The sequence below is a fragment of the Mytilus californianus genome, unplaced genomic scaffold (genome assembly GCF_021869535.1).
Source record: "Mytilus californianus isolate M0D057914Y unplaced genomic scaffold, xbMytCali1.0.p SCAF_9, whole genome shotgun sequence".
Lineage (NCBI taxonomy): Eukaryota > Metazoa > Mollusca > Bivalvia > Mytilida > Mytilidae > Mytilus > Mytilus californianus.
This window is the reverse complement of record NW_026262745.1, coordinates 4,546,932-4,568,333: the sequence shown is the minus strand read 5'-3', so window position 1 is coordinate 4,568,333 and position 21,402 is coordinate 4,546,932. Positions and strand designations below refer to the sequence as shown.

Sequence of the window (21,402 nt, the reverse complement as noted above, 5' to 3'; positions counted from 1 at the left end):
GTCTTTTGGAAAATGTTGTTTGTGCTGTATTTAGACCCCTCTACCAAGAAATGTGTTTTACAAGCACACGTATAAAAATTGCGGTTTTTGTCCAAAGCAATCATAGGTTTGAACGTTGTTTTCAATTTAGACTCGTTGATATTTTTTCGTTTTGGCTTGTATTATATTTCCCCTCGGGTTTATATGATCTGTTCATCCTATTTCGACTCTTTAAAATTCAAGAGTCTATCTTAAATTGAGGTAAATTATATGGCCTTCCAAATACCGTTTCGATTCCTAACATCACTGAAGAGACATTAATTGTCGAAATCCGGATATGGTGTACAAATTTTTGCACCTCATGTTTGCGGTATACCATCTTCTCCGCAAGTTTATTGTTTTCTGCTTGGTATTAAACTAAATATAAGACCCATGTTACATCTGGTGATCAATTTATTTGGCAATCGTCAATGGCAGACAGCAGGGTTTAAGAACATCAGTTGTTCGACCTGTTAGTCAAATGCGTTTTGTTAAAATATACTTTTCACTTTTTAGGTCTTTTGGAAAATGTTGTTTGTGCTGTATTTAGACCCCTCTACCAAGAAATTTGTTTTACAAGCACACGTATAAAAATTGCGGTTTTATTCCAAAGCAATCATAGGTTTGAACGTTGTTTTCAATTTAGACTCGTTGATATTTTTTCGTTTTGGCTTGTATTATATTTCCCCTCGGGTTTATATGATCTGTTCATCCTATTTCGACTCTTTAAAATTCAAGAGTCTATCTTAAATTGAGGTAAATTATATGGCCTTCCAAATACCGTTTCGATTCCTAACATCACTGAAGAGACATTAATTGTCGAAATCCGGATATGGTGTACAAATTTTTGCACCTCATGTTTGCGGTATACCATCTTCTCCGCAAGTTTATTGTTTTCTGCTTGGTATTAAACTAAATATAAGACCCATGTTACATCTGGTGATCAATTTATTTGGCAATCGTCAATGGCAGACAGCAGGGTTTAAGAACATCAGTTGTTCGACCTGTTAGTCAAATGCGTTTTGTTAAAATATACTTTTCACTTTTTAGGTCTTTTGGAAAATGTTGTTTGTGCTGTATTTAGACCCCTCTACCAAGAAATTTGTTTTACAAGCACACGTATAAAAATTGCGGTTTTTATCCAAAGCAATCATAGGTTTGAACGTTGTTTTCAATTTAGACACGTTGATATTTTTTCGTTTTGGCTTGTATTATATTTCCCCTCGGGTTTATATGATCCGTTCATCCTATTTCGACTCTTTAAAATTCAAGAGTCTATCTTAACTTGAGGTAAATTATATGGCCTTCCAAATACCGTTTTGATCCCTAACATCACTGAAGAGACATTAAATTGATTAATTGTCGAAATCCGGATATGGTGTACAAATTATTGCACCTCATGTTTGCGGTATACCATCTTCTCCGCAAGTTTATTGTTTTCTGTTTGGTATTAAATTAGATATAAGACTCATGTTACATCTGGTGATCAATTTATGTGGCAATCGTCAATGGCAGTCAGCAGGGTTTAAGAACATCAGTTGTTCGACCTGTTAGTCAAATGCGGTTTGTTAAAATATACTTTTCACTTTTTTGGTCTTTTGGAAAATGTTGTTTGTGCTGTATTTAGACCCCTCTACCAAGAAATTTGTTTTACAAGCACACGTATAAAAATTGCGGTTTTTATCCAACGCAATCATAGGTTTGAACGTTGTTTTCAATTTAGACTCGTTTACATGATATATATATATATATATGTTTAAATATACTTTTTCACTTTTTTTGGTCTTTTGGAAAATGGTGTTTGTGCTGTATTTAGACCCCTCCAATAAGAAATTTGTTTTGCATGCACACGTATAAAGATTGCGGTTTTTATCCAACGCAATCATAGGTTTGAACGTTGTTTTTGATTTAGACTTGTTTATATTTTTTCGTTTAGACTTGTATTATATTTGCCTTCGGATTTATATGATCCGTTCATCCTATTTTGACTCCTCAAAATTCAAGAGTCTATCCCAAATTGGGGTAAATTGTATGGCTTTCCAAATACCGTTATGATTCCTAATATCACTAAAGGGACATTAATTGTCGAAATCCGGATATGGTGTACAAAAACCTTTGCACCTTTATTTTGCGATATACCATCTTTTCCGCAAGTTTATTGTTTTCTGTTTAGTATAAAATTGATAATTAAGATCCATTTATTACATCGGTGATCCGTTTATTTTGCAATCGCCAATGGCAGTCAGCAGGGTTTAAGAACATTTGTTGTTCGACCTGTTAGTCAAATGCGTTTTGTTAAAATATACTTTTTCACTTTTTTGGTCTTTTGGAAAATGTTGTTTGTGCTTTATTTAGACCACTCCAACAAGAAATTTGTTTTGCATGCACACGTATAAAAATTGCGGTTTTTATACAACGCAATCATAGGTTTGAACGTTGTTTTCAATTTAGACTTGTTTATATATATGTTTAAATATACTTTTTCACTTTTTTTTGTCTTTTGGAAAATGTTGTTTGTGCTGTATTTAGACCCCTCTACCAAGAAATTTGTTTTGCATGCACACGTATTATAAAAATTGCGGTTTTTATCCAACGCAATCATAGGTTTGAATGTTGTTTTCAATTTAGACTCGTTTATATTTTTTCGTTTGGTCTTGTATTATATTTTCCTTCGGGTTTGTATGATCCGTTCATCCTATTTAGACTCTTAAAAATTCAAAAGTCTATCCTAAATTGAGGTAAATTATATGGCCTTCAAAATACCGTTTCGATCCATAACATCACTGAAGAGACACTAATTGTCGAAATCCGGATATGGTGTACAAATTTTTGAACCTCATGTTTGCGGTATACCATTTTCTCCGCAAGTTTATTAATTTCTATTTGGTATTAAATTTAATATAAGATCCATGTTTCATCTGGTGATCAACTTATTTGGCAATCGTCAATGGCAGTCAGCAGGGTTTAAGAACATCAGTTGTTCGACATGTTAGTCAAATGTGATTTGCTAAAATATACTTTTCACTTTTTTGGTCTTTTGGAAAATGTTGTTTGTGCTGTATTTAGACACCTCTACCAAGAAATTTGTTTTGAATTGCACACGTTTTATAAAAATTGCAGTTTTTATCCAACGCAATCATAGGTTTGAATGTTGTTTTCAATTTAGACTCGTTTACATGATTTATATATATATATATATATATATATATTATTGTTAAAATAATTGACACCGAAGAAGGCTATTTGTTAAGCCGAAATATTTGTCAACACGATTTATTAACAACATCTTCGTATAATACCATCTTATATTAGTATCGTTGTGCAAATCTCTAGACTTATATATTTTTTTTCCTTATCTGCACAGTATCGTCTATTCTAGACGATCCGGTACATAGTAAATTTGCTGGTTGGTCCTTTTTATAGACTTCTATATATATATATATATATATATACTTTTTCACTTTTTATGGTCTTTTGGAAAATGTTGTTTGTGCTGTATTTAGACCCCTCTACCAAGAAATTTGTTTTGCATGCACACGTATTATAAAAATTGCGGTTTTTATCCAACAGAATCATAGGTTTGAACGTTGTTTTCAATTTAGACTTGTTTATATTTTTTCGTTTGGGCTTGTATTATATTTGCCTTCAGGTTAATATGATCCAATCATCCTATTTTGACTCCTCAAAATTCAAGAGTCTATCCCAAATTGAGGTAAATTGTATGGCTTTCCAAATACCGTTTCGATTCCTAACATCACTGAAGAGACATTAATTGTCGAAATCCGGATATGGTGTACAAAAAACTTTGCACCTTTATTTTGCGGTATACCATCTTTTCCGCAAGTTTATTGTTTTCTGTTTAGTATTAAATTTATAATTAAGATCCATTTATTACATCGGTGATCCGTTTATTTGGCAATCGCCAATGGCAATCAGCAGGGTTTAAGAACATTTGTTGTTCGACCTGTTAGTCAAATGCGTTTTGTTAAAATATACTTTTTCACTTTTTTGGTCTTTTGGAAAATGTTGTTTGTGCTGTATTTAGACCCCTCCAACAAGAAATTTGTTTTGCATGCACACGTATAAAAATTGCGGTTTTTATCCAACGCAATCATAGGTTTGAACGTTGTTTTCAATTTAGACTTGTTTAGATATATGTTTAAATATACTTTTTCACTTTTTTTGGTCTTTTGGAAAATGTTGTTTGTGCTATATTTAGACCCCTCTACCAAGAAATTTATTTTGCATGCACACGTATTATAAAAATTGCAGTTTTTATCCAACGCAATCATAGGTTTGAACGTTGTTTTCAATTTAGACTCGTTTATATTTTTTCGTTTGGGCTTGTATTATATTTTCCTTCGGATTCATATGATCCGTTCATCCTATTTAGACTCTTTAAAATTCAAAAGTCTATCCTAAATTGAGGTAAATTATATGGCCTTCAAAATACCGTTTTGATCCCTAACATCACTGAAGAGACACTAATTGTCGAAATCCTGATATGGTGTACAATTTTTTGCACCTCATGTTTGCGGTATACCATTTTCTCCGCAAGTTTATTGTTTTCTGTTTAGTATTAAATTAAATATAAGATCCATGTTTCATCTGGTGATCAATTTATTTGGCAATCGTCAATGGCAGTCAGCAGGGTTTTAGAACATCAGTTGTTCGACCTGTTAGTCAAATGCGATTTGTTCAAATATACTTTTCACTTTTTTGGTCTTTTGGAAAATGTTGTTTTTGCTGTATTTAGACCCCTCTACCAAGAAATTTGTTTTGCATGCACACGTATTATAAAAATTGCGGTTTTTATCCATCGCAATCATAGGTTTGAACGTTGTTTTCAATTTAGACTCGTTTACATGATATATATATATATATATATATATATATATATAGGGGGGAAAAGTAAGGCTGAAAATGCACCAAATATTTATATTCAATATGAATATTCACATTTTGTCTATTACAACAACAAATTGTTCAAAAATGTTCTCCATAGTATCCTACAGGTTTCACTGTTTAACAGATCTTCAAGGATATGGTTGCTGGCGACGTCGTCAGGGGTAACGTCCATCAGCGACATTATTATTTAGTCCTGAACGTTAAAATATAGCACAACGTAGGTACTTAAAACGAAAGTGAAAGTACATAATTATAAAGAAATGCCTTCCAGATTCTCATTTCATCTATTTAATTTAGGACGGTATTTCTTAATAAAATAATTTTCTTTATTAATTCTCATTGGTCCCGTTGTATTATCTGAACACTGATAAAATGGAAAAATGAAGAAATTTGGATGATTTGATCCAGCGCATCTATCAATATGTTCGCTAAGTGGGATTTTTCTAGTGCTAGGGACTCGAATTTGCTGTCTATGTACTGTCATTCGTTTTCTAATGGTATTGCCGGTTTGTCCAATATAATTTTCTTGACAACCACTGCAAGTGATGATGTATAGAAGATTTTCCGATGCACATGTAAAACTGTTCTTGATTTTGAAAATGTTTCCGGATTTAAAAACGAATTCTGTTCCTTCGGATAAGAATAAACAAGATTCACAGTTTGGTCGTCCACATTTTTGTACCTTTGGTTGACTATTTTCAGTTTGGAATGTTGCGCGGGTCAATAATTTTTTTAATGATTTCGGTTGCCGTTTGCTTTTAATTACTTTGTGTGAATTAAATAATTTCAACATCCTCTGGTCGCTCTGTAAAAATGGTAAATTGTTATATATAGTGTTGAAAGCTTCATTATTTCTGGGGTTGTGAGTAGAAATGTATGGTAAAACGTTTTCTTTTGAATGTAATTTAGTTTTCCGTAATTCCTGTAAGCTAAAAGATTTGGCTCTAGTTATTCCGTCATCAATTATTCTCTTCGGATATTTTCGGTCCAAGAGCATGTATCTTAATTCATTCAATCTTGTACCCCTTAATTCTGGATTTGAAATGATAGTACATATGCGTTTAGCTAGGTTATATGGTATATTGACTCTAGTATGTTTTGGATGACATGATGTAAAAAGTAGATATTGTTTTTAATCAGTCGGTTTATAAAAAATATCGGTTTCTATGTTGGTTCCGTTCTTTAAGATAAGAATGTCTAAAAAAGGTAATTGGTTACTATTGTATTCCATAGTAAATTGAATGTTCTCGCTTATTTCATTCAGTAAGTCTTTGAATTCCATTAACATATCTATGCTGTTATTCCATAAAATAAAACAGTCATCTAAGTATCTTTTCCAATTTTCCATCAAAAATTTATAAAATAAATGTCTTATCTTATCAGCCGGAAGATTCTATATGTTGCCTAAAATACATAAAACGGGCATTCCAGGTCGACCAATTGTTTCAGCAAATAGTCATCCAACTGAAAAGATATCAGAATTTGTAGACCATCATCTAAGACCTCATGTGAAAGAACTACCCTCTTACATTCAAGATACATCTGATTATCTAAAGAAAATGGAAAGCCTCAATCATCTACCAAGCAATACTATACTTGCATCTATGGACGTGTCTTCTTTATATACCAACATTCCACAAGACGAAGGAATAGCAGTGTATGAAGAGGTATGGAACACTCGTAGTGAAAAAAAATCCTCCAACTGAGTGCCTTGTTACACTTCTGAAACTAGTGCTAGAGAACAACAACTTCTCTTTCAATGAAAAACATTATCTCCAGATAGACGGTACTAGTATGGGCACAAAAATGGACCCGTCATATGCCAACATATTTATGGGCCAACCTGAAAAACGCCTCTTGGCTAGTGTTCCATACCAGCCCTTATCATGGTTCCGATTCATTGACGATATTGATTTCAAATGGACAGATTCACAAGAAAATCTTAATGAATTTCTAGGACACTGTAACTCTTTCCACCATTCAATAAAATTTACATATGAATCATCTATGGAGAAAATAAACTTCCTCGACACTACGAGTTACATCAAGAACAGAACCATTATAACGGACCTTCATACCAAACAAACGTACAAACACCAATTCCTTTCTCCTAAAAGTTGCCATCCTAAACACTGCTCCCGTGGCATCCCATTCAGCCAGGCATTGCGAATCAAGAGAATATGCTCTACTGAAAATACGCAAAATGCTAGACTTGGACAACTACGTAAACATCTAGTTGTTCGAGGATACAATAACAACATCATTGATAGCGCTTTCGAAAGAGCAAACAAAACTAGTCGCCAAGAACTTCTAGAGTACATAGATAAGAATAAAGCAGCTAACAGAACACCCCTTGTACTCATTTACCATCCTGATTTTAAAAAAGTGTCTTCCATTGTTCAGAAGCATTGGAAAATTATGGAAAATGATTCAAATCTTAAAAAAGTATTTTCCTCACCACCAGTCATGGCCTTCAGAAGACCTAAAAACATCCGTGACAAATTAGTGACATCTGTATTAGCAAAGCAGCCTACTCCATCTCCCGGTTGCTACAAACAATGTGGTCGAAGGAACTGTTTGTGTTGTAAAGCTGCCAATACAAGCAGTTCTTTCATCAGCTCCGTTACTAAACAAAATTATACCATCTACTCAAATTCCAACTGTAAAACGGAGAACTCAATTTATATATTAACATGTGAAACTTGTGGCATTCAGTATGTGGGAGAAACAATGGACAAATTTAATATTCGGCTCAATAACCATCGTTCATGGTACAAAACCAACAAAAACTGTCCTCTCACAAGACATCTTCGTTCAACGAAACATTCTTTTGATAATGTTTCTTTCCAAATCATAGAAGTCCACACCGAGTGGGACACCACGGCGAGAAGGAGAAGAGAAAAATTTTGGATCCACCAACTCCACACTTTAGAACCTGATGGTCTTAACGAAAAAGATGAGAAAAGATACAGGAAAGATAAAGAATAATTTAGTACACAGCATCGTCCTTTTTATCCTGTAATATTGGCCAATGGACGTTGCTAACTTCAACTACCAATTTTGTAAAAATCTTGAACTTCATCCAAATTATGTATTATTTTCAAGGCAGCTAAATTCAAGTGCAACATATACATTGAGCTGCAAAAGTTTCTTATCATCTACATCCGATTTCACCTGGATAGATGCACGCTTGATAAAGCTAGTTAGTCTAGCGAAATATTGCGTTTATTTTCATCATTTTGTAAATATTTTAAACATTCTTATATTTACATACTAAATAGTGTGTTAAAATTACATTGTTAGACAATCTATAATTTTATTTGTGTAATTGAATTAATCTCTGTACTGATTAATCCACACTCCCATAGATTTGTATGTCATGTGCTGCTATTTATAGGCACTTCTATATATATATATATATATATATATATTGGCGATTGCCAAATAAACGGATCACAAGATGTTACAAAATGGATCTTTTAAAATTTATAAATTTAATACCAAACAACAGAAAACAATAAACTTGCGGAAAAGATAGTATACCGCAAACAAAAGGTGCAAACATTAGTACACCATATCCGGATTTCGACAATTAATGTCTCTTCAGTGATGTTTGGGATCGAAACGGTATTTGGAAGGCCATATAATTTACCTCAATTTAGGATAGACTCTTGAATTTTGAAACAGTCAAAATAGGATGAACGGATCATATAAACCCGAAGGCAAATATAATACAAGCCCAAACGAAAAAATATAAACAAGTCTAAATTGAAAACAACGTTCAAACCTATGATTGCGTTGGATAAAAACCGCAATTTTTATACGTGTGCATGCAAAACAAATTTCTTGGTAGAGGGGTCTAAATACAGCACAAACAACATTTTCCAAAAGACCAAAATGAGTGAAAAAGTATATTTTAACAAAACGCATTTGACTAGCAGGTCGAACAACTGATATTCTTAAACCCTGCTGACTGCCATTGGCGATTGCCAAATAAACGGATCACAAGATGTAACAAAACAGATCTTATAAAATTATTACCAAACAGAAAACAATAAACTTGCGGAAAAGATGGTATACCGCAAACATGAGGTGCAAAAATTTGTACACCATATCCGGATTTCGACAATTAATGTCTCTTCAGTTATGTTAGGAATCGAAACGGTATTTGGAAGGCAATATAATTTACCTCAATTTAGGATAGACTCTTGAATTTTGAAAGAGTCAAAATAGGATGAACGGATCATATAAACCCGAAGGCAAATATAATACAAGCCCAAACGAAAAAATATAAACAAGTCTAAATTGAAAACAACGTTCAAACCTATGATTGCGTTGGATAAAAACCGCAATTTTTATACGTGTGCATGCAAAACAAATTTCTTGGTAGAGGGGTCTAAATACAGCACAAACAACATTTTCCAAAAGACCAAAATGAGTGAAAAAGTATATTTTAACAAAACGCATTTGACTAGCAGGTCGAACAACTGATATATATATATATATATGTCTGCCTATGTTAGGTTGATTTTCTAGGCACTTTATATATATATATATATTCCTTCGGGTTTATGTGATCCGTTCATCCTATTTGGACTCTTTAAAATTCAAGAGTCTTTCCTAAATTGAGGTGAATTATATGGCCTTCCAAATACCGTTCCGATCCCTAACATCACTGAAGAGACATTAATTGTCGAAATCCGGATATGGTGTACAAATTTTTGCACCTCATGTTTGTGGTATACCATCTTTTCCACGCGTTTATTGTTTTCTGTTTGGTATTAAATAAATATTAAGATCCATTTTGTTAGATCTGGTGATCAATTTAATTGGCAATCGCCAATGGCAGTCAGCAGGGTTTAAGAACATCAGTTGTTCGACCTGTTAGTCAAATGCGTTTTGTTAAAATAGACTTTTTCACTTTTTTTGGTCTTTTGGAAATTGTTGTTTGTGCTGTATTTAGACCCCTCTACCAAGCAATTTGTTTTACATGCACACGTATAAAAATTGCGGTTTTTATCCAACGCAATCATAGGTTTGAACGTTGTTTTCAATTTAGACTTTTATATATTTTTTCGTTTGGGCTTGTATTATATTTTCCTTCGGGTTTATATGATCCGTTCATCCTATTTGGACTCTTTAAAATTCAAGAGTCTTTCCTAAATTGAGGTGAATTATATGGCCTTCCAAATACCGTTTCGATCCCTAACATCACTGAAGAGACATTAATTGTTGAAATCCGGATATGGTGTACAAATTTTTGCACCTCATGTTTGTGGTATACCATCTTTTCCACGCGTTTATTGTTTTCTGTTTGGTATTAAATTAATATTAAGATCCATTTTGTTAGATCTGGTGATCAATTTATTTGGCAATCGCCAATGGCAGTCAGCAGGGTTTAAGAACATCAGTTGTTCGACCTGTTAGTCAAATGCGTTTTGTTAAAATAGACTTTTTCACTTTTTTTGGTCTTTTGGAAATAGTTGTTTGTGCTGTTTTTAGACCCCTCTACCAAGCAATTTGTTTTACATGCACACGTATAAAAATTGCGGTTTTTATCCAACGCAATCATAGGTTTGAACGTTGTTTTCAATTTAGACTTTTATATATTTTTTCGTTTGTGCTTGTATTATATTTTCCTTCGGGTTTATATAATCCGTTCATCCTATTTGGACTCTTTAAAATTCAAGAGTCTTTCCTAAATTGAGGTGAATTATATGGCCTTCCAAATACCGTTTCGATCCCTAACATCACTGAAGAGACATTAATTGTTGAAATCCGGATATGGTGTACAAATTTTTGCACCTCATGTTTGTGGTATACCATCTTTTCCACGCGTTTATTGTTTTCTGTTTGGTATTAAATTAATATTAAGATCCATTTTGTTAGATCTGGTGATCAATTTATTTGGCAATCGCCAATGGCAGTCAGCAGGGTTTAAGAACATCAGTTGTTCGACCTGTTAGTCAAATGCGTTTTGTTAAAATAGACTTTATCACTTTTTTTGGTCTTTTGGAAATTGTTGTTTGTGCTGTATTTAGACCCCTCTACCAAGCAATTTGTTTTACATGCACACGTATAAAAATTGCGGTTTTTATCCAACGCAATCATAGGTTTGAACGTTTTTTTCAATTTAGACTTTTATATATTTTTTCGTTTGGGCTTGTATTATATTTTCCTTCGGGTTTATATGATCCGTTCATCCTATTTGGACTCTTTAAAATTCAAGAGTCTTTCCTAAATTGAGGTGAATTATATGGCCTTCCAAATACCGTTTCGATCCCTAACATCACTGAAGAGACATTAATTGTCGAAATCCGGATATGGTGTACAAATTTTTGCACCTCATGTTTGTGGTATACCATCTTTTCCACGCGTTTATTGTTTTCTGTTTGGTATTAAATTAATATTAAGATCCATTTTGTTAGATCTGGTGATCAATTTATTTGGCAATCGCCAATGGCAGTCAGCAGGGTTTAAGAACATCAGTTGTTCGACCTGTTAGTCAAATGCGTTTTGTTAAAATAGACTTTTTCACTTTTTTTGGTCTTTTGGAAATAGTTGTTTGTGCTGTTTTTAGACCCCTCTACCAAGCAATTTGTTTTACATGCACACGTATAAAAATTGCGGTTTTTATCCAACGCAATCATAGGTTTGAACGTTGTTTTCAATTTAGACTTTTATATATTTTTTCGTTTGTGCTTGTATTATATTTTCCTTCGGGTTTATATAATCCGTTCATCCTATTTGGACTCTTTAAAATTCAAGAGTCTTTCCTAAATTGAGGTGAATTATATGGCCTTCCAAATACCGTTTCGATCCCTAACATCACTGAAGAGACATTAATTGTTGAAATCCGGATATGGTGTACAAATTTTTGCACCTCATGTTTGTGGTATACCATCTTTTCCACGCGTTTATTGTTTTCTGTTTGGTATTAAATTAATATTAAGATCCATTTTGTTAGATCTGGTGATCAATTTATTTGGCAATCGCCAATGGCAGTCAGCAGGGTTTAAGAACATCAGTTGTTCGACCTGTTAGTCAAATGCGTTTTGTTAAAATAGACTTTATCACTTTTTTTGGTCTTTTGGAAATTGTTGTTTGTGCTGTATTTAGACCCCTCTACCAAGCAATTTGTTTTACATGCACACGTATAAAAATTGCGGTTTTTATCCAACGCAATCATAGGTTTGAACGTTTTTTTCAATTTAGACTTTTATATATTTTTTCGTTTGGGCTTGTATTATATTTTCCTTCGGGTTTATATGATCCGTTCATCCTATTTGGACTCTTTAAAATTCAAGAGTCTTTCCTAAATTGAGGTGAATTATATGGCCTTCCAAATACCGTTTCGATCCCTAACATCACTGAAGAGACATTAATTGTCGAAATCCGGATATGGTGTACAAATTTTTGCACCTCATGTTTGTGGTATACCATCTTTTCCACGCGTTTATTGTTTTCTGTTTGGTATTAAATTAATATTAAGATCCATTTTGTTAGATCTGGTGATCAATTTATTTGGCAATCGCCAATGGCAGTCAGCAGGGTTTAAGAACATCAGTTGTTCGACCTGTTAGTCAAATGCGTTTTGTTAAAATAGACTTTTTCACTTTTTTTGGTCTTTTGGAAATTGTTGTTTGTGCTGTATTTAGACCCCTCTACCAAGCAATTTGTTTTACATGCACACGTATAAAAATTGCGGTTTTTATCCAACGCAATCATAGGTTTGAACGTTGTTTCCAATTTAGACTTTTATATATTTTTTCGTTTGGGCTTGTATTATATTTTCCTTCGGGTTTATATGATCCGTTCATCCTATTTGGACTCTTTAAAATTCAAGAGTCTTTCCTAAATTGAGGTGAATTATATGGCCTTCCAAATACCGTTTCGATCCCTAACATCACTGAAGAGACATTAATTGTCGAAATCCGGATATGGTGTACAAATTTTTGCACCTCATGTTTGTGGTATACCATCTTTTCCACGCGTTTATTGTTTTCTGTTTGGTATTAAATTAATATTAAGATCCATTTTGTTAGATCTGGTGATCAATTTATTTGGCAATCGCCAATGGCAGTCAGCAGGGTTTAAGAACATCAGTTGTTCGACCTGTTAGTCAAATGCGTTTTGTTAAAATAGACTTTTTCACTTTTTTTGGTCTTTTGGAAATTGTTGTTTGTGCTGTATTTAGACCCCTCTACCAAGCAATTTGTTTTACATGCACACGTATATGAATTGCGGTTTTTATCCAATGCAATCATAGGTTTGAACGTTGTTTTCAATTTAGACTTTTATATATTTTTTCGTTTGGGCTTGTATTATATTTTCCTTCGGGTTTATATGATCCGTTCATCCTATTTGGACTCTTTAAAATTCAAGAGTCTTTCCTAAATTGAGGTGAATTATATGGCCTTCCAAATACCGTTTCGATCCCTAACATCACTGAAGAGACATTAATTGTCGAAATCCGGATATGGTGTACAAATTTTTGCACCTCATGTTTGTGGTATACCATCTTTTCCACGCGTTTATTGTTTTCTGTTTGGTATTAAATTAATATTAAGATCCATTTTGTTAGATCTGGTGATCAATTTATTTGGCAATCGCCAATGGCAGTCAGCAGGGTTTAAGAACATCAGTTGTTCGACCTGTTAGTCAAATGCGTTTTGTTAAAATAGACTTTTTCACTTTTTTTGGTCTTTTGGAAATTGTTGTTTGTGCTGTATTTAGACCCTTCTACCAAGCAATTTGTTTTACATGCACACGTATAAAAATTGCGGTTTTTATCCAACGCAATCATAGGTTTGAACGTTGTTTTCAATTTAGACTTTTATATATTTTTTCGTTTGGGCTTGTATTATATTTTCCTTTGGGTTTATATGATCCGTTCATCCTATTTGGACTCTTTAAAATTCAAGAGTCTTTCCTAAATTGAGGTGAATTATATGGCCTTCCAAATACCGTTTCGATCCCTAACATCACTGAAGAGACATTAATTGTCGAAATCCGGATATGGTGTACAAATTTTTGCACCTCATGTTTGTGGTATACCATCTTTTCCACGCGTTTATTGTTTTCTGTTTGGTATTAAATTAATATTAAGATCCATTTTGTTAGATCTGGTGATCAATTTATTTGGCAATCGCCAATGGCAGTCAGCAGGGTTTAAGAACATCAGTTGTTCGACCTGTTAGTCAAATGCGTTTTGTTAAAATAGACTTTTTCACTTTTTTTGGTCTTTTGGAAATTGTTGTTTGTGCTGTATTTAGACCCCTCTACCAAGCAATTTGTTTTACATGCACACGTATAAAAATTGCGGTTTTTATCCAACGCAATCATAGGTTTGAACGTTGTTTTCAATTTAGACTTTTATATATTTTTTCGTTTGGGCTTGTATTATATTTTCCTTCGGGTTTATATGATCCGTTCATCCTATTTGGACTCTTTAAAATTCAAGAGTCTTTCCTAAATTGAGGTGAATTATATGGCCTTCCAAATACCGTTTCGATCCCTAACATCACTGAAGAGACATTAATTGTCGAAATCCGGATATGGTGTACAAATTTTTGCACCTCATGTTTGTGGTATACCATCTTTTCCACGCGTTTATTGTTTTCTGTTTGGTATTAAATTAATATTAAGATCCATTTTGTTAGATCTGGTGTCTGATCAATTTATTTGGCAATCGCCAATGGCAGTCAGCAGGGTTTAAGAACATCAGTTGTTCGACCTGTTAGTCAAATGCGTTTTGTTAAAATAGACTTTTTCACTTTTTTTGGTCTTTTGGAAATTGTTGTTTGTGCTGTATTTAGACCCCTCTACCAAGCAATTTGTTTTACATGCACACGTATAAAAATTGCGGTTTTTATCCAACGCAATTATAGGTTTGAACGTTGTTTTCAATTTAGACTTTTATATATTTTTTCGTTTGGGCTTGTATTATATTTTCCTTCGGGTTTATATGATCCGTTCATCCTATTTGGACTCTTTAAAATTCAAGAGTCTTTCCTAAATTGAGGTGAATTATATGGCCTTCCAAATACCGTTTCGATCCCTAACATCACTGAAGAGACATTAATTGTCGAAATCCGGATATGGTGTACAAATTTTTGCACCTCATGTTTGTGGTATACCATCTTTTCCACGCGTTTATTGTTTTCTGTTTGGTATTAAATTAATATTAAGATCCATTTTGTTAGATCTGGTGATCAATTTATTTGGCAATCGCCAATGGCAGTCAGCAGGGTTTAAGAACATCAGTTGTTCGACCTGTTAGTCAAATGCGTTTTGTTAAAATAGACTTTTTCACTTTTTTTGGTCTTTTGGAAATTGTTGTTTGTGCTGTATTTAGACCCCTCTACCAAGCAATTTGTTTTACATGCACACGTATAAAAATTGCGGTTTTTATCCAACGCAATCATAGGTTTGAACGTTGTTTTCAATTTAGACTTTTATATATTTTTTCGTTTGGGCTTGTATTATATTTTCCTTCGGGTTTATATGATTCGTTCATCCTATTTGGACTCTTTAAAATTCAAGAGTCTTTCCTAAATTGAGGTGAATTATATGGCCTTCCAAATACCGTTTCGATCCCTAACATCACTGAAGAGACATTAATTGTCGAAATCCGGATATGGTGTACAAATTTTTGCACCTCATGTTTGTGGTATACCATCTTTTCCACGCGTTTATTGTTTTCTGTTTGGTATTAAATTAATATTAAGATCCATTTTGTTAGATCTGGTGATCAATTTATTTGGCAATCGCCAATGGCAGTCAGCAGGGTTTAAGAACATCAGTTGTTCGACCTGTTAGTCAAATGCGTTTTGTTAAAATAGACTTTATCACTTTTTTTGGTCTTTTGGAAATTGTTGTTTGTGCTGTATTTAGACCCCTCTCCAAAGAAATTTGTTTTACATGCACACGTATAAAAATTGCAGTTTTTATCCAACGCAATCATAGGTTTGAACGTTGTTTTCAATTTAGACTTTTATATATTTTTTCGTTTGGGCTTGTATTATATTTTCCTTCGGGTTTATATGATCCGTTCATCCTATTTGGACTCTTTAAAATTCAAGAGTCTTTCCTAAATTGAGGTGAATTATATGGCCTTCCAAATACCGTTTCGATCCCTAACATCACTGAAGAGACATTAATTGTCGAAATCCGGATATGGTGTACAAATTTTTGCACCTCATGTTCGTGGTATACCATCTTTTCCACGCGTTTATTGTTTTCTGTTTGGTATTAAATTAATATTAAGATCCATTTTGTTAGATCTGGTGATCAATTTATTTGGCAATCGCCAATGGCAGTCAGCAGGGTTTAAGAACATCAGTTGTTCGACCTGTTAGTCAAATGCGTTTTGTTAAAATAGACTTTTTCACTTTTTTGGGTCTTTTGGAAATTGTTGTTTGTGCTGTATTTAGACCCCTATACCAAGCAATTTGTTTTACATGCCAAGTATAAAAATTGCGGTTTTTATCCAACGCAATCATAGGTTTGAACGTTGTTTTCAATTTAGACTTTTATATATATATATATATATATGTGTGTGTTTGTGTGTGTGTGTGTGAGCTGAACTACAAATTTCAAATAGAGGGAAAGAAAAACTATGAGATGTGTGATATAGGGGTAAAACAAGTGGGTTCCGGGATATACTATGGGAGAAAAAAAGTGGGGATGTTGGAAATAGAGGATACAAAATGTGTCAGCCCCTCTCAAATAGTAACCTACATTTTTTAAACAGTTGTTGCGATCATTTTCTTTTTATTTTATCGGAAATTATTTACATAAAAGAGTCAATAAGTTCTAATCGTTCTGTAACATTCTTCTGTTCATAAAACGATCGTGTGTACAATTGACTTGTTAATATCAATTTTCTAGAAATGCAGTAAAATGCAAGTACATATTATTCATTTCTAAAAATAGTTTGATGTACACCTCTCACGTTATTTACTTATAATGTTCTCTTTTAGATTTAATGAAGCGTTGTTTTTACTAACTTTCTAACGTTATTAATTGTCAACGCTGTCACAAACAAAAACAAATTTCATGCATCCGAAGCGCTTTTCTGGTTTATCTGCACCAGGAACGCTAAAAGTCGAATAATTTGAAGTCACCCAGTTATTACGGAAAAATCCTGTTTTAAAATTAGAAACAGATATGGTACGACTTGACAAACCGGCAGTGTGCACGGCGATAATATTCATACGTTTAGTTAGTATTATAGTATGACTTTTAATATTTGGATATTTAAAAACATTTGATGCTCCATAAACGGTATAACATCTTAAAATTGGTAAGTATGATTTAATTATTATAATTTTGACGTGATAAATATGGTACATCAAATTCAAGATCACCCCATCAGTAGGCACGCGGCAAATGAGTGCGTAGTTAAAACGTAATACTATAATTGGGTTGGAAATGGGCGCGATACGGAGCTACGAAAACCAATATCCCTAGTGATAAGTAATATGAAGAGAATGTATAGGTTATTACCTTAACACTTTACAGACAAATAAATAGCACTGATTATTATATATATCTATTATATATTATCATAAATGACTAGTTGTTTACATTCTACAAGGCTTGTGTAACATGTGTAAAGGTTGTTTAAATGTTCACAGGTGTGTAGTTAAAAGTGTTACGAAAAGATATATAATTATCATGATAATATTAATAAATAATGAATTCAAATAACAAATAAGCTTAATAATATTTAGAGTCGGCATATTATACAAACAAGTACATAACACATGCTCTATTGAGCTTTTAACCGTTATATATATAAACGTCGACGTGTCAACGTTTAGTTTTTCCATTATAACACATGTCATCGTTGAAACATTATCATAAACAATATTGTAAATATTCCTTATGGAAAGAATATTCCATGAGATTTATTTCGTGAGGATGAATATTATAAATTCCATAATATGTGTCGGCCGCTTGGAACACTGAAAGGAGGCAAGATGATTCCAGAAAAGAAATGGATCCTCAAGAAAGGATAGAAGGGGAGCCGAGAGAAAGGAGTCGGGGATGGGAGAAACAAAATCCCTGTCCACCTTTGTAAATTTAAACTACAATAAATACTTGGTATTTGTAATTTTTGCGTTTTCCAAATCAATTTCGTCGGACCTTTAATTTAAGAGGGGTGAACTCGAGGTCAAAACTGTTTGACGGGTTGTACTCAATGCAAAACTGTATATAAGATGATGAAAGTCGAGCTTGCGGGTGGGCCGATCGATGGACATTCAGGCGAGCGTGAAAATAGGGTACCCATTTTGTGCAAGGAACTCCTCCCACAGTTTTTAACCTTAGAGCTTTCAAACTTTGGACAATGCATTCACTATATTCATAGAACATGTGCCCCTCCTTTATTTGATTCATTTAGGATATACTCTACATATTTTAAAGAGGTTAAAACTTTTTCGGCAAAAATGGACATGTGACCAATATGACAATTATAAGGCCCAGCTAGTCCTTATTAGACATTGCAAATGATCTATATAGTATAATAACCTGTTGTATACCTACTATATATCTGCAATGTATGTTTCCATTAACTACATAATGTTATGGTAGACAAGAAAGAATTGATTATTACTAGGACTGGTTTAATGACCTTCTATCCATATTTATTTTCCAGTTTAAACTTGAAATATGCTGCATTGTAGTTCTATTTCCCGTTTTACGGGATCTCAATATGGTGCATTGTAGATTCAGAATATCTGAGAATTTCTGTTCCAGTTTTTCCTGGGTCCGTGTTTCTCATATGTCTCATATGCATAGGTATACAGATCCTGTGTGTCCAAGATTTGTTTGAGTTAATATAGCAGGGCAAAAAAACTACTGGTTATAGAGATACGTCAATGAGACAGCAACCCAGTAATACATAATAATAACCATTCATATGTTATGGCTTCTTACTGAAAATATTACCTTACTAGCAGACACGTTATAAAATCAATGTATTTACTGTTTATATAATGAAACAATAATCATGGTTGTACACGTTTATAGTAATTTTTTGTGTGAATGCTTTGGTACACATTTTCTTATTGTAATGATGGTCTACTTACACCAACAAAAATGTATGACAGACAAATACAATATAATACGTTTCCTTGAGTGTTCATCAGAAATGTTCTCAAGTCTTGTCTGTATACACATGATACACTCAACACTGTAATATAATAATTTACACCTAAATACAATATGCCCGCTTTATCACACTATATAACGTTGACTTTAGGCGTTGTTGTGGTTCAGACAGTGTGACCTAATAGTTAAGCGATTCATAATGTCATACAAAAGCAGCAATAATGTATTAATTTCATTCCAAATTCATAACTATTAAATATCTTCGAAAAGTATACTGCATCTGGTACATTTGAGATATTCCTGTTTAATTAAATCTAGTTGCCCTTTTTAGAATAAGAGTCGTAGGAGAAAAGGCAAAAATAATTATTTATTACGGTTTCATAAATAAGATATTGTCGTCTCATAACTTACACCTATATATCTGATCATATATCTGATATTGTCGTCTCATAACTTACACATATATCTAATCATACAAGACCTCATGAGATTTGATTGTTATATTTTATCATAGGTTATAAATTGATGTTTTATATTGTAGTTTAGTTGAAATATTATCTATGTTCCATGACACGATGTAAAATTATAATTTATGGAATCAGAATTTAATTTTGTCTTTCAGTTTTACAATTATGGGTGAAAAATACAACATGTATAGCTTAAAATGGTTTCGTCTACTCTTTGTAAGTATGTTAACGTCTGCTTTGGAGATATTAGACGACCTTTGACATGTACAAGATATACACCACTGTGTATCATCACCACTGGATATAGGTATCCTTGGCCTGGTTCTCTGTTCAATATCTAAGAAAAACTACATTACTGTACATATACCAACATATAGGTATCCAGGTAGTTATCAGAATTGTATTCTGGATCTTAAGGGACTCCGACAGTTATCAGTATTGGGTTTCTGGGTTGTATGGTCTGTTGTTTGTCTGTTATGGTTGGACTTAACCAACAGCACACCTTGCGGACTTAGGGGGATGAGCAAGGGCCTGAAAACAGTTATAACAAACACAGTGAAGTAGGTTTTAGAACTTGTATCTTTAAAAGCGCATGAGAAAGTCATATAATTAATAACAATATAATAGTATATAATGCAAATAATAGAAACATATAATTCATATGATTTTACAATATAATTGATCAATTAATATCTTTGGTATACAAACTTTACGCTAATGCATGAGCATATGCATTTTAACTGACGAACACGGATGCTTATAATATTTCTTATAAATAAAAGCTTATTTATCATTCAAATATATGAGCAAGATGCGGACTAAATCTTAAATGTATGAGCATAATGCGAGACCTAATATTTGTACCTAACGGAGCTTAAAGCATGTGCTGAACAGCATAAAGTATTGAATGCATAATATCTTAACAATGGACATGAATAAACATGTTGAATTCTTTTATCTTTCGAATTATAATCATGGTAGAGCATATATTGCGCTAGTAAAAACTTAAACTATATAAAAACCTATTAACCCAAAAATAATCAATTCCGACGATGAGCATTGGTTGAGAAATATTCGAAATCGAGACAAACTTAGCATTACGAAAATAATCGTGAATATTCAAATAATATAAATATTAAACAATATAATATGAAATGGGGAAACTAGCTTTAAAAATATATATGCTTGCTTTGTATCAAAAATTCATGACTCGTAATAATATAGGGCTAAACAACAAGAATAGTTTACGATAAATAATTTCTTATTAAATTAGCCTACACATGTGGAAATTACGCATAAAGCGTTTATTAAAATAATTGAAATCTTACCCTTGCAGAACTGACCTTAATTCTTATTAAGTATAAACAAGCGATAAGTTAAAATTATCATTTCCAACATGCGAGCGTAAAACTAAATTCTATAATGCGTTTAAAAATACCCTTGAGTACAGAAAGTTTGTGAAGAATAAACCAACCTTTTTTTGAACATATATACATCTATTTACACTGATCGAGAAACAACAATTTGATCTTAACTTCTTTACTTGCAGAACTCATAGATATTTAACTTCAACTTTACTAAATGAAATGGAAACGAAACTTTACAAAGTTTCATGATTCAATTGAATAAAATAATGAAAGAAACATATTAACTTTGAATAATTAAAATACTTGACTCACCTGAAAACAGTTATAACAAACACAGTGATATAGGTTTTAGAACTTGTATCTTCAAAAGCGCATGAGAAAGTGCCACTTTTGAGACCGAAATTCACTTGTTCGATTTTGCGTTACTGTTTCAGGTTCGACCAATCAGATTCGTTAAACACCCGAGCCACTTAGTTACCCTGATAATTTGGGGTAAAAAGGGGCGTGGAAAGGTCTTTGCTGGA

The 21,402-nt window shown here is 32.9% G+C and overlaps 2 protein-coding genes across 3 annotated transcripts in view; one reads left to right on the top strand and one right to left on the bottom strand.

Moving 5' to 3' along the window:
* LOC127714726 (uncharacterized) overlaps nucleotides 1–21,402 on the bottom strand; it is a 216,948-nt gene that overhangs the window by 76,525 nt on the left and 119,021 nt on the right. The window lies entirely within an intron of this gene.
* Nucleotides 16,959–21,402, top strand: part of LOC127714719 (uncharacterized) — a 52,129-nt gene continuing 47,685 nt past the window's right edge. Inside the window, exons 1-2 of one of the 2 annotated variants that reach the window (XM_052220772.1) lie at nucleotides 16,959–17,151; nucleotides 19,667–19,727. In XM_052220772.1, coding sequence (XP_052076732.1) covers nucleotides 19,677–19,727 — 51 coding nt within the window. In that variant the 5' untranslated portion in view covers nucleotides 16,959–17,151; nucleotides 19,667–19,676. Of the gene's footprint in view, nucleotides 17,234–19,666; nucleotides 19,728–21,402 lie in introns of both variants that reach the window. The other variant, XM_052220771.1, reaches the window with a different exon arrangement.